The sequence below is a fragment of the Orbicella faveolata genome, unplaced genomic scaffold, assembly GCF_042242905.1.
Source record: "Orbicella faveolata isolate gen_17 unplaced genomic scaffold, um_ofav_v1 contig_24, whole genome shotgun sequence".
Taxonomy (NCBI): domain Eukaryota; kingdom Metazoa; phylum Cnidaria; class Anthozoa; order Scleractinia; family Merulinidae; genus Orbicella; species Orbicella faveolata.
Genome location: NW_028301552.1, coordinates 25,965,629 through 25,979,913, shown reverse-complemented (window position 1 = coordinate 25,979,913; position 14,285 = coordinate 25,965,629). Strand labels below are relative to the sequence as shown.

At 43.7% G+C, this 14,285-nt stretch overlaps 1 protein-coding gene and 1 pseudogene across 1 annotated transcript; one reads left to right on the top strand and one right to left on the bottom strand.

Annotated features, from left to right (window-relative positions):
• The first annotated feature begins 3,870 nt into the window (after positions 1–3,870).
• LOC149111057 (uncharacterized) lies at positions 3,871–4,986 on the top strand (annotated as a pseudogene).
• Positions 4,987–6,144: 1,158 nt separating this feature from the next.
• Positions 6,145–13,699, bottom strand: LOC149111056 (uncharacterized). Its single transcript, XM_089291833.1, has one exon. It carries the CDS (start codon positions 13,274–13,276, stop codon positions 6,632–6,634), a length of 6,645 nt encoding a protein of 2,214 aa, XP_089147959.1. The 5' UTR covers positions 13,277–13,699; the 3' UTR covers positions 6,145–6,631.
• Between the last annotated feature and the right edge of the window lie 586 nt (positions 13,700–14,285).

The window sequence follows — 14,285 nt, the reverse complement described above, 5'->3', positions numbered from 1 at the left end:
CTTTTCTTGGACGAGTACTATCCATCCGGGTATTTTCCTCGGACGGGCACTATGGGCTGATAGTGTCTCTCCGCGGAGGAACACCATCGCGTCACGTGATCAATTTAAACCAATAAGAATGGGAGAAAATTTAGTGGTGAACTATAACAGCCATTAGTGTGCAGTGGCTGGAGGTCGTCTAGGAAATGGCGACACTTTTTTCGTTTTTCCAAAGTTTTGGAGGAAAATTTTGATGCAAATGAATAATTAAATTCCTGAGAAGTCAGCATGAAGGACATTTTCGGGTTCTTGCGCGCACGCACACAACTTAATTTTAAATGACAATTCAATCCGAGCGACCTTTTTCAGGTGCAAAGTTTAATAATACGTCAAGAAATAATTGGAAACCGTTATTTGAAGTAAATTTTAGTAAGAATTCTACTAAAACAATTAGATTATTCGCTCTCGATTTCTCGATTTCTATGAGGTGATAGTTGATTCGGCCTTCGGCCTCATCAACTATATTTTATGGTTTTGTGGCTATGTCAGGGGCTATGTGCACAAAGCCAGCATGCACAGAAAAACAAACTGCCTTGTAAAAAGTTGCAGATGATGGCTCTAGTTTCACTTGTATTAACCCACTCTGACATGTTGAGACAATACAGCTTTAATCCCAAACTAACAGTACACTTTTTGGTAAATTACCTCAAACTTTCTTAAATGTTTGTTTTGGTAGCTCTACTCTCTTGTGTGATCAGCCTGACAGCTCAAGGATCATTTAAAGTTGCATACTTTCCTTGGTCATTGAGTTTTTTATGGAAAATATCTTGAAACCGCGCAGGTTACTATTTGTGCTATTTTTTAAAGCCCAGGGAAGGGGCACCTAGGAGGTTTTTTTTTTTGACCAAGCACGGTTAGTTAGGAGTAATATATAGATTTAGCCAAGCCTAAAAGTAGAACTCCTGATTGCAATAACTGACCATAAAGGAAAAAGAGAATTTTTTTCTTAGATCAGAAACTCAAAAAATGATCAATTGTGAGCACATAATTGCACAGCGCGTGGTTTTGCTATTAAATTTTAACAAACTATACCCAATAGGCGTAACCAAGATTGTAGAAACTGAAGGGTTTCGGCAAAAAGGGCATATGTGACATTTTGGGCCGATTTTTATTTTTTGCAGGATCGAGCTAATTTTTGGCAGACTGACTTGTTTTGACATGAAAAGCATCGTTGCGTGATTGTTTTTGTTGATTTGCGCTTCGTTTTCGAGAAATAACGTATGCAAAAAAACTCAGTTTTCCAAGGGTATCTTTTGGAGATCTTTTGTTGAGCGAAAAACAAAAGAAACCTTTGTTTTGCGAAACGATGAAGTCACCGAAGCGTGGTATTTGCCGCTAGTTTTATTATTCATAATATTACACAATTCTTTTACTGTTGCTTCGTTGGCGCAAGCGAATAAGGCGCTGAATTGGCCGCATGCGAGTTTGTTTTGTCGTGACACCGGTTCGATACGACGTCGGTCAATTTTTTTTTCCGGTCTATTTCTCTACTTCTTTCAAAAATCAAAACATCTATTTAAAAAAAAATCGTGCTGTCGAAGCTGCTAAAAGTAACCGTTTAAGTTTGCGCCGCGTCAAAATCCACCTTGGAAGGATTCACTCCAAAAGATGCCGCTCGGAAAGCTGAGATTTTGCATACGTTATTTCTCGAAAACGAAGCGCAAATCAACGAAAAAAATTACACAACGATGCTTTTTATGTCAAAACAACTCAGTCTGCCAAAAATTAGCTCGATCCTACAAAAATTAAAAATCGGTCCAAAATGTCACATACGCCCTTTTTGCATGAAACCCTTCAATTACGAACGCTATACATCAGGGACTTTCCAAGAGACGATTGTGCAAGGAATGTGTTAGAAGAAAAGTCAACAACGCGCCAGGGGTTAATCTGTGCCGAAATTTTGCCTTTGCGCGTACTCCCACCTCCCCCAAAGAAATAACCTGCTTGAGCCCGCGATCCAATCGGGAAACCAAAAACTGGTCAGCGGTCAACTTCAAAAAACACCAACCTCGCGAAGCTCTAAACTTGAGCCCGCAATATGGTCATGTGATACTGGTCAGTGGATAGTTTGTTGTTACAGCTGTCAATTAACCATAACGTGGACGCCCAAAATCAAAGATGTAGCTATGGTAATGGTGCTACTCTCTTAGTTTTCAAGGACGTACGGACAGTCACATGACAACCAAAATTTTTGAGATCGATGGGTTACCAAATTCTAAGGTATGGGACTCCTTCAGCGCGCAGGAACTCCGCTTAAAAGTGATGGGAAAAAATGGTACACTTGTGGCTGAAAATGGCAGAGTAAATTTGGGTAATGAACATTAACAACGGTAATGAACATTAACCCTCAGTTATAATTATCTCTTTACCCCTAAGGCGAATGGTAATTTTTCCTAAATCGGCAAATCAAGGCCCTCTGCCTCTGTACCATTGGCCACTAATCAGCTTATTTGAGAACTGACATCAGTCGCTATGAAGGAGGTAGTCTTTTGGTCATCAAACATTCGACGTTTGTTACAGTTTTTCCCGCTACACCGCGTTCATTCATCGGCTAGTTCATGGTCACATGACATCTAACGATGAAACTGTTTCCTGCCAAATACCATGGGCGGGCAACATTGCGAAAACTATGACGTTAAACGAGAAACAGTTCACTGTTACCCGCGAAATGTTGGCCGCTGTTGCAAGTCATTGGTCAATAAAGTGATTATTTGTTTTTCAATGGTTTGACCCATTTGTTTTGATATCTAACAAATCACTTAATGACTGGTCCCTTGGGGAACAGTGAATTTTGTTTCCCTCGAATCTCAATGTTTGATATTCTTGGGAAACAAAATTTACTGTTACCCTCGGGACCAGTCATTAAGTGTTAATTATCAGACCGTAACGGGCAAATGTTCACTGAAAACTTTTTGTTTTGAAAACTCAAAATGTTCACCATCAACAAATACTATTACACTAGAAGTAAAACCACTTTCGCAAAAGACGTCTGCATATTGACACAGGTTAGGGTCAATTTCTCTGAAGAAGTCTTCAATGTCCAATCTCTCTCGTGTGTTGAATTCTCCCTAAGCGAAATTTCGCGTTACGGTCTGCTAAACTTCAAATGTTTGATAACCAATCATGTCACGTTTGACACCCAATCAGAGCACATTTCGGCGTCACGTGTTCACGCTTAGATGCAAGGGATGGCAGCTTGATGTGAAACAAGTCTTGCATTCCATGTGTATTTCAAAAAAGAATTTGGAGACTTGTGGGTGTGGTCAACTATGTCCTAGGAGGGGGTCTCAATTTTATGCCTTCAATGAGTAGATTTTTAGAAGACAGTTTTCATGACAAAAATTCATAGAAATCTCTCAAAGATTCACAAAGTTCTGAAGTTGTGTGCCAAATGGCACTCTTTTGAGAGTAAAGGGATTTATAGTGAAAAGCAAGGTGCAATTAAGCTTTTTTATGTTTGAGATCTCTTACAATCTGATATGTCATGGGTAAGAAAGTTTGGAAGATTAAAGGTTTGCCGAGACACTTAAGTTTAGGCTGTAGCCAGAAAAAGAAAATTATATAACTGAGGCAATGTTGTTTGTTTGTTTGTTTCTTTATTTGTTACCAGTGTTGTAACTTCCCCCTTCAAAAAAAAAAAAAACAACAACAACAACAAATACAACAAATACAGGGGCAAGTGCCTCTGTTTGCCTGTTATTAGCTATGACCCTGTCACTGAAAATACTTCAGAATTGGTTCATACTTAGCGTGCATACATCGAGTTATGGATGCAAGCAGGAAGTTTGGAGAGTACGAAAGAAGTGTAAGAGTTGCTCGAGGCGACAGCCGAGAGCAACTCTTGCTTCTTGAGTGCTCTCCAAACTTCCCAAGTACATCCGTAACTCGATTTACGCACAGCTAAATGCATGAACCAATATATTTTGTCGCGTTTCGCTAATGACAATGGAGTATGTTTACAATGTATGATTCTTGTTAACTGTAGAAGTACTTTAGGCGTGCCTGCAGGTATGATGAATCCCTAGGGGCTATTAGGCTATTTAAGATTTTGTAAGTTATGCAAGAGCCACTCGAAGGCATCTCTTTCAACTTTGCTTTATCTGTTATGCCGTCGGATACTGAACGAGCGAGTGTTCCTGCTTCGATCGCTGAATCCTTCAATGAGGGAGATCCTGTTTATGCGACTGCTTCAGGATCATCGGGCTCGACGTTGTCCAACGCCGAGACTTTGGTGTTGTTTTCTCAGCTTTTGGACGTTCGCTGCATTCACACCTGATCTAGACGAAAAAGAAGCTCCCACTCAGTCCCAACTGAAGAAGCTGAAAACGGAATCCAAGGCTTCCTGTTCTTTTAACTTCAAAGGAAACAAAGTACAATGCGAATTCAACAGCTCTCTGCTGGATGCAATAGACAGGGCTATCAAGACCATCTCAAAAGGAAACCTTTCAGCGGGTAATTCAGAGCTCGAAAGAGTGAAAACCCTCATTACTAAACGCAACAAGTTAATTCGTTTTGCGGACAAGAGCCCCGCTGGTTGGACAGCCGTTGAAGAATACGAATCGGACGAATTCGCAGACGATTCAGAGGACGAGAAAAAACTCCGATCAGCCGAGAGAAGAGCGCTCGTCAAGATTCGGGAGAAGAAGCGTAAAAATGCGTCTAGCCGGTCTAACTCTACAACTACCCACCCTAAAACCAGCGAAGCTCCATCTACTGGTTTGTCCACTGGCAGTTCGTTTTCTCCTAATCAGCCTTTTTTTCGCATGCAGTCCTTTCGTGGACGTCAGCCTCAACCGGCAGACAAGTGCTTTAGCTGCGGACAGAGAGGCCACTGGGCGAATTCTTCCTCCTGCCCAAGCCGTTTCAGAGGAACCGCTGCAGTCGTCCCAAGCAGTAAAAATACGAACGGACGATAATTATCAAGCCGTTTTCCAGAGACAAGGGTAAGATGAGTATAATTTAATTGATTTAGTCAAATGTTTAGGAGACTTTGACCCAGTTGAACTTACCGGTAACTTTGCTGAATCATCTGATTCACGTGACAGTTGTTCTAGCGCTGAATATCAGGACGAAATTACGCCTATTATTAAAGTTAAAGGCAATCTTAAGCTTAATGCTGCTTTTTGGGAGCATATAGGTGCTTCTCGCTTTATTCGCGATACCATTTTAGACGGGTATAAGATTCCTTTCATTTACACCCCTCCTTCAGCCCATTTTTCCAATAATCGCTCAACCATTCAGTATAGCGATTTTGTGGGCAGGCCATTTCTGATCTCCTGGCCACAGGTTCAGTGGTTGAATGCGAGTCTGCCCATACTGTCGTTAACCCCTTATCACTGTCTACACCGTCTGACGGTAAGAAAAGGCTTATTTTGGATTTACGGCACCTTAATTATTTTGTTATGAAATCCTAGGTGAAATTCAAAGACGCTAAAAACCATGCTTTTTAGCTTTGTCGATAGTTCCCAGAATTGGCTTTTTTCATTCGATATCAAATCTGGTTATCATCATATAGACATTTTTCCTCCGGACCAAGAGTTTTTAGGTTTTTCCTGGTCCAAGGATGGGTTAATTCACTTTTACAAATTTACTGTTTTACCATTCGGCCTTTCCACTGGCCCTTATATATTTACTAAAGTCATAAGGTCCTTAGTGCGTTACTGGCGCCTTCAGGCTTCAGAATAACTGTATATTTGGATGATGGTTTAGGTGTGTGCCCTACATTGGCCGACTGTTGCTCCCAGTCCATGGCCGTTAAATCGGATTTGTTTCGTGCTGGTTTTGTGGCGAATACCCAGAAAAGCATCTGGGCTCCAGTTCAGTCTCTTCGTTGGTTGGGCTATCGCTGGTATTTAGGGCAACTTGCTGACTGTGCCTGAGGACAAAATTGACAAGTTACTCGTGAGTATCGATTATGCACTCTTCCAGAGTAGTCTAACTGCCAGGCAGCTGGCTTCTGTCACGGGTAATATTATTTCCAATATGCTTGTTTTTGGTAATGTGTGCAAACCGGCTTATGACTAAGAGTCTTCACAGGGTTCTTGTGTAGCGGCCGCCTTTCTATGCAGAACGGGGCGCGAGAAACATTGGTACGATCCACACGTCTAACAGTTCTACTCCGGTTTATTTTCCACGGTGTTGGGACGAATTATTACAGCTTGAACATGTTAAAGTTCAAAGTAAGGCATGACAGGATTTCCTTACCACAATGTCCGGATAAGATTGTCAAAGACTGTAATGGAACGTACTCGGGAATGGCTTCGGGTGAAGCTTGAGTAAACAGGTAACGAAGCTACAAATACACACTGAAAATACACGGACGTTGCGAGAACGTTCTCCTAGCACGAGGAACCCCTTTTTTTAAGTCCCGTATTAGAACTAGGGGATGACGGGATGCGTAACGCAACACTGAACGACTGAGAAGGCGTTACATGGCTCCCCTCATACATTGTAAGAATGTATGAAGTTACAATAACAAATATCAAACAGAATAAGTTCTATCAATGTCAATCATTCCTATATGAAGGAACAGTTCAGGCTCCCCGACGGGGTCGTACTCCGGTAATAAAGGTTTCTTCATCAGCACACTGAATCAGTCGTCCCTTTCATCTTCATTTAGACGGTAAATCAGGACCAACTTGTGGATAGGTCTTTCAAAGAACTTCTTTGTTCCAGACTTGGAGACAAGGAAGAGGACCTTGCGTACAAGCCCATCTTCACTGGGATAGACCTCCGTCACTTTGGCAAGTGGCCACTGGATTCTAGGGGAGGAATCATCGCGAATAAGGACAATATCACCAACTTGGCTGTTAGGACTGACATCATTCCATTTCTGGCGTTTCTGTTGTAGCAAGCAGTATTCTCGTTGCCAGCGGCGCCAAAATTGATCTGACAGGTATTGAACCCTTCTCCATCTCCGTCTTGAGTAGAGATCCGGTCGCGAGAAATTGCCCGGAGGGGGCAATACTACTTTTGCCTTGAGAGTAAGCAGATGATTTGGGGTGATTGGCTCAGGTGCCTCTGGATCTGATAAATTGTCCACAGTGAGCGGGCGGCTGTTCACGATGTTTTCTGCTTCAGTAAACAGAGTTCGAAGGGTCTCGTCATCAAGCTGTTGGGCGTGGTCATCTAGGAGACCGGCCAGGACTGAGCGTACAGTACGAATAAGTCGCTCCCATATGCCGCCCATATGGGATGCGCATGGCACGTTCATCTTGAACTCGATGAGGTCGCAATCTTGGGTTAGGAGGAAGTTCTTAACAGAATCGACGTTTACTTCTTTCAGCGCAACGTTGAGCTCATTTTTCGCTCCTATGAAGTTTGATCCTTGATCACATCTCAATTCACGGACTTTGCCTCTTCGGTTGAGGAATCGTCTGAGTGCATTAATGAATGCATCAGTTTCCATTGAGTTTAAGGTTTCCAGATTTATAGCCCGGGAACTGAGGCAAGTGAAGATTAGTCCCCAGCGCTTTAGCTCTTTCCGGCCCTCTTTGATGTACCAAGGGCCGAAAATGTCCATACCGGAGTATGTGAAAGGTGAAGCTGGAGTAACACGTTCTTCAGGAAGGTCCGCCATCTTTTGGACTTGGGCGGGTGCGCGGAGCTTGCGACAGATGATGCACTTTCGAAGCTGCTGTGAAACAGAGGCACGTCCGTTTATAATCCAATAACCGGCTTGTCTAAGTGCATTGTGCGTCATACCGCAGCCTTGATTATGTTGTTCTTGACTGTGGTACTGTCTGATCAGAAGTTCAGTTATGTGACTCTTCTTGGGCACAACAATGGGATGTTTAACTTCATACGCTAAGGTAGCTTTCTGGAGTCGGCCCCCTACTCTGAGCATTCCTTTTTCGTCAAGAAATGGGTCAAGCCGAAAGAGTGAACTGGTTTGCTTCAACTTTTCATTTCTGGTGTGAGCATTCTGGCGGTTCCGGAACATGGGATCTTTGCCGCTATGGTTTTGGAGTACTTGAATCTCCTTGCCAAAGTACCAAAACTGTACTGACTTGAAAATTACTTCTTCTGCTACGCGCATTTCTTCCACGGTTGGAGGACCAGAAACAGGCCTTGAATTGTACTGTTTGTTGGGATGGTTCCTTTCAATCAATCTCTGGATGCGAACAATGCTTCTTTTCAGGCGACTGAGGGACGATGAATGAGTGAAGCGTTCCAACTCTAAAACTTCTGGAAAGGCTTTCTCTTCTTTGATTTCAGGCCTGACTTGGTTGGAGATAAGGACAGCTGTATTGACTTTCTTTACTTCCGCATCTTCAGGGCTCAGATCAGGGACTGGATCCGAGTTCACCACAATCACATCTGTTTCCCACAAGAAACTCGGGCCTTTGAACCACAGTTCATGTTCTGCAAGTTGTTTGGCGGTTGTGCCTCGTGAGGCAACGTCAGCTGGGTTGCTAGCGCTGGAAACATGGTGCCACTGTTCTGGTTTTGATCTTTCATGGATGTGATGTACACGGTTTCCCACATACGTATGGAAACGCTTCGCTTCGTTACGTATGTAACCCAAAACGACGGAGGAGTCCGTGTAAAATACTTCTACTGGATCTTTGTAGTTGAGCTCTCTGCTGAGCATGGAGACCACGTTGACCGAAATTACTGCAGCAGTAAGTTCACGCCGTGGAGTTGACATTGGCTTCAGTGGTGCAACTCGAGCCTTCCCCATTAGGAAACTGACGTGTACCTGGTTCGAGCTGTTTACAAGTCGGAGGTAAGTTACTTGGCCAAGTCCTACATCACTGGCATCGGAGAAACTGTGTAACTCTAAAACGATTGGTTCGCCAAACCCGGGGGCTTTGACGCATCTTGGAATCATAATTTTCTCTAGGAGTGGTAGTTCTGACCTCCATTTTTCCCACTGTGAGTGGACATGGCTTGGTACGGGGTCATCCCAATCGATGCCGTCATGGCACAGTTCTTGAAGTAACTGTTTTCCCACTAAGATGACTGGTGCCACTATCCCTAACGGATCGTACACAGAACTCACGGTTGAAAGAATTCCCCTGCGGGTGAGAGGTTTATCCTTAAGTTCTATGCGGAATCCAATCGTATCAGATTCAATGCACCAGTAGGTACCCAGTGAACGCTGGACAGGTAAGATGTCATGACGAAGATCAAGATCCTTCAGGTCTTTGGAACGATCTTCAGCGGGCATGGCTTCCAGTACGGTCTTACTGTTACTAGCAAATTTGTGTAAGCGTAAGTTAGCGGCTGCACACATGGCTTTCGTGTTCCTGATGATATCGATAGCACTTTCAGGTGTAACAAAGGACTTTAATCCACCATCAACGTAGAAGTCTCGTTGAAGAAAGTCTGCAGCTGCCTGGCCAAATTGCTCTCGACCGGCTTCAGCTGTGGCTCTTAGACCAAAATTGGCGACGCCTGGCGAAGAGATGGCTCCGAAGAGATGGGCATTCATCCGATATTCACAAATTTGGCCATTCAGATCATTGTCTTTAAACCATAGAAATCTCAGAAAGTTTCTGTGTTCTGGGTTAACATGAAAACTGTGAAACATCTGTTCGATGTCGCATGTTACTGCTGTTTCTTCTTTTCGAAACCTCGAGAGTACACCAACGAGACCATTCATCATGTCTGGTTTTTGCAAGAGATGTCTGTTGAGCGACTGATCTTGGAAGACAGCGCTGCAATCGAAGACTATTCGTATTTGATCTGGTTTCTTGGGGTGGTAGACGTCAAAATGTGGCAGGTACCAGACTTTCCCAGCATTGGTCTCCAGTTCCTCTGGTGGGACGAGACTGGCATGGTTCTTGTCAAAGATCTTCTGCATGAACTCAGTGTAATGTTTTAGTGTCTTGCCATTTTTAAGGATTTTCCTCTTGATGCCAAGTAGCCTTTTCAGACATTGTTCACGATTGTTTGGCAAAGTCACATCATCTGTTTTGAATGGTAAAGGCATTTCCCAATTTTCCGTTTGATTCTTGTGGATGCTGGTAGTGAGAATGTTACAGAAACGCCTGTCTTCCACGGACTCACTCTTTTCGGTACCAGGGATGTTTCGGGTGTGGTGAAGTTCACTGTAGTCCAATTGCATCATTTCTCTGACTTGCTGGGGCGAGGTAACATCTTTAATGTAGTGCCTTGTGGCAAAGGAGATCACAGAAACTTCTTTGGAACTGTTGCTAGTCGGCACATTGAAGTGGTTCTGAGGGATTTCTCGCTGTATCGTAATGCGATTAACTGTCGCACAGTTCACACTATCTTCTCTCTTGTGTAGACACACAGGACCGATGATTGTCCAACCGAACTTATACTCTTCAGCCCAAGGCTCATCTTCTCTGCCATAGATGATACTCAACGGCTGGAAGGCAGATGGAATGTTACGACCAATTAATATTCCAATCTCTGTACCAGGATGGTGATGTATGCGATGAGCCACTTCTTCTAAATGCTTCCAACACCTGGCTACTTCTGGTGTTGCAATGTCTTCTTGACTGGCTGGAATTGTATCTTGAGAGTAAGCAAATGGAACTTTAATAGGCTTGTGTAGATTGTCAATGTCCTGGATGTGTAATCCATTCACTTTCTGAGCGCGGACACTGTTTACTCCTGTAATCGTGTTTATTTCAAGGTTTACATCTTGGCCCTTAACTCCTAGCTGTTCGAGAAGGGTATCTGTAACGAAAACATCTGTCGACTGGTCATCCAGTACTGCATAGGTTGGTACCTTCACTAAGGGATTGTCTTGGTGGAAGACTTCAAGAAGAACTATTCGCGCACAAGAGCGTGCTGGCTGGTTTTGTCCACAAACTTGAGAACAGGCAGAATTAGCTTGGCTAATGTGTTTCTTTTCATGTCGGGTCGGATCATGAAGTATAGTGGCGTGTTTCTGTTGGCAGATCTTGCACTGTAGCTTGTCTCTGTTGCAGTCTTTGGAGATATGCCTGTTAGAGCTGACACACTTGAGACAGATCCTGTTCTTCATCAAGAAGTCTTTGCGCTCTTCATAGCTGAGCCTTTGGAACTGCTCACAGTCATTCATTGCATGGGACTTCATCTTGTGATAGAAGCAGTATGTATCAGAGTCAGGTGGAGTGGTGTGGCCTGGTTGCTGAGGGGTTGGCAAGTTGCTTGGTGGAGTGGTTCTCAGGTTTGGTTGCTGAGCTTGGATTGCTGCCACTTGCGATTCTTTGTCAACAAGGTTTAGTTCACTGTCGTTGCCTGAAGGTGATGCGAATGTCAAAGCAACATTTGAATTTCGGCTACGACGAAATTGGCGACCTGCAGGCTTGCCTCGGTCAGGGGTTGTGGAGCCAGTTGTTCCTGGACTTTGCAGAATTTGAGGGATGTTTGTCCTTTCTGCATGGTAGCGTACTTCTTCAGCAAACTCTTCAAAGGATGGGAAGGCATCTTTTCCTTTCTTTCTCTGAAGCTTTAACACTTTATCTGACCACTTTGCTTTAAACCACCCAGGTAGCTTTTCAACTGAGACTTGAATTTGTGAAGGGTAACTGAGAACTTTGAGACTTTCGATATGCTTGCTTGCGATTTTTACTTGTTGCAAGAAATCACTGAACTCTTCCAGACCAGTTGCATCGTTTGGTCCGACCTTAGGCCAAGTTGTTAGTTTCTTTTCAAAGTCTGTGCTGATAATGGCAGGGTTACCAAAGCGTTCCTTGAGGATTTTGCGCGCTTCCTGGTATGCACTTTCGGGGTCTTGTACTAGGTATTGTAATTGTTCCACGACCTTTTTGGCTTTACCGCCCAAGTATTGGTACAAGAGATGTAACTTCTGTCTAGCTGTAACTGGTGCAGAATCAATTAGACTTTCAAATGCATTTTCCCACAAGAAGAATTTAGTTTTGTCCGAGACGTTGCCTTCAAAAACATCAGGTGTCGCCTGTGGTAGTCGCTGTAACTGGGTAATCTTCGCAAGGGTATCCGTAAGTTGGGCTGTGTAGCTTTGCGATACTGGAAGAAACGTGGGTACAGGTGGCGGAAAGAAGGCTGGACGGTTTCCACAGAAGCCCTTTGGTGTAGAAGGATGGTGCTCTGACTGTGCAGTGGTGATTGCTGGAATAATCGGGGGGCGCTGACCTCCAATGCTGAAGCTGGTGGTAGTGTAAACGGGTGAAAATGGACACAAGGTTCTCCTGGGTTCTTGAACTGGCGGTACCAGTGGTGCTTGGGGCGGTGCGTTGTGTGAAGTTGGAAGCTCTGGTTGAGGGTGTAGCACGTGAATTGAAGGTGACGAAGATGTGACCGATACATTGTTTGTTGCTGGCGTTACTGGGGTAGAAGATGTTAAGATGGGAGCCTCTGGTGTGGAGGTCAACCCGGCTTCCTCGTGGTAGTTCAGAAAGGCATCAACAGGATCGTGCAGAGTACTGGGCAGCAAAGGTTGTTGTTCGTCATCTAGTTGATTCTCTTCGTCGATCGCTTTTTTGTATACAGCTTCTTGGGCTGCGATTTCTTCAAGTTCTTTTTGTATCCTTAACTGCTCTAAATTACTTTCTTGTTCTGCGATGACTGGTGAGAACTTGAGTTTCTCTTTTAGAGCAGCCTTTTTGGCCTGGCAGGCAATAAGTGTCTCCCTGGATAAACTTTTGCTGGACCCTGATTTAGTAGAGGTTCGCGATCGGCTTGACTTTCGTGAGTAAATAGATTTACTATCCTCTTCAAGCCTTTTAATTTCTTGCGCGGCAGTAGTGTGTGCAATTTTCCAGGCTTCATATATGTATGACTGTTTATTCGAGGCACGCTGACATTCGCTGGTCTCGTCTGACAATTCAATCCAATCATCAAAAGCTTGTTGGACTTCGTCTACATCTCTAGCTGTTTGTGCAATTTCCCTTCTGATTTCATCAGGGCTTTTACAATCACGCACAAAACCTTCAAAACTTCTTAACTTTGCTCGTAGCTCGCGGTCACAGGCTAACGCGGCTTTTTTCTTTAAATCACATTGATATTCTCTTCCTTTGGACGTGAGGGTCCTGGATCTAGTTTCACTACCATCGTGCTCGAGATTGTCTGTATCACTGGGCAAAATTTCGACTTCACTTGAATTAAACGAAGGTTCTTCGAACGAAGCAATAGGAAAAGGACTAACGTTCGTTCCTATCGAAGCGATAGGCTCTTCTGATGTTGATCTGGGAATTTCTGTTTCCTTGTCCGGTTCGGTGACATCTTGTTTTGAAGCGAAGGTCAACCCAATGCCGGTGTCTTCGTGTTTATCTCCTTTCTGTTCTTCCGATTGCATGATGCTTATGAGGTTCTTTCGAGTGTTCACTAGTCTTTGACTGTAGCGGCCGCCTTTCTATGCAGAACGGGGCGCGAGAAACATTGGTACGATCCACACGTCTAACAGTTCTACTCCGGTTTATTTTCCAAGGTGTTGGGACGAATTATTACAGCTTGAACATGTTAAAGTTCAAAGTAAGGCATGACAGGATTTCCTTACCACAATGTCCGGATAAGATTGTCAAAGACTGTAATGGAACGTACTCGGGAATGGCTTCGGGTGAAGCTTGAGTAAACAGGTAACGAAGCTACAAATACACACTGAAAATACACGGACGTTGCGAAAACGTTCTCCTAGCACGAGGAACCCCTTTTTTTAAGTCCCGTATTAGAACTAGGGGAAGACGGGATGCGTAACGCAACACTGAACGACTGAGAAGGCGTTACATCTTGACCATAGAGAAGGGTGGGAGTCTCGAGCTGATTTGGATCCCTGCGCTCGCAAGGAGTTAGAGTTCTGGAAGAATAATGTTTCTCATCTCAATTCCAGGTGTTTTGCAGACGTTGTTCGCAGACCATCTCGTATTGTTTATTCAGATGCTAGCGCTGTTGGATGTGCTGCTTTTATTGCCATTGACGACAAGCCTGTTTCGCAAAAAAATTGGGATTCTTTGCAGATGAAACAGAGTTCCATGTGGAGAGAACTCCACTGTGTTAGTTTTTCATTAAACAGGTTTGTACATCTTCTTTCAGGGTGCTCTGTTAAGTGGTTTACTGATAACCAAGCTGTTTCTTTGATCGTCGATTCTGGTAGTATGAAGGAGCGTTTGCATCAACTCGGGGTTGATATATTTCATACCGCCAGAGAAAACAATATCGAAATCGAGGCTGAGTGGATACGTCGTTCATTAAACGAGAAAGCTGCTTACTTGAGCAAGATTGTCGACTGCGATGACTGCACGGTTAAAGATTGCTATTTTCATGCAGTCAACTCTTATTGGTGTCCCTGTTCAGTAAATTGTTTCGCT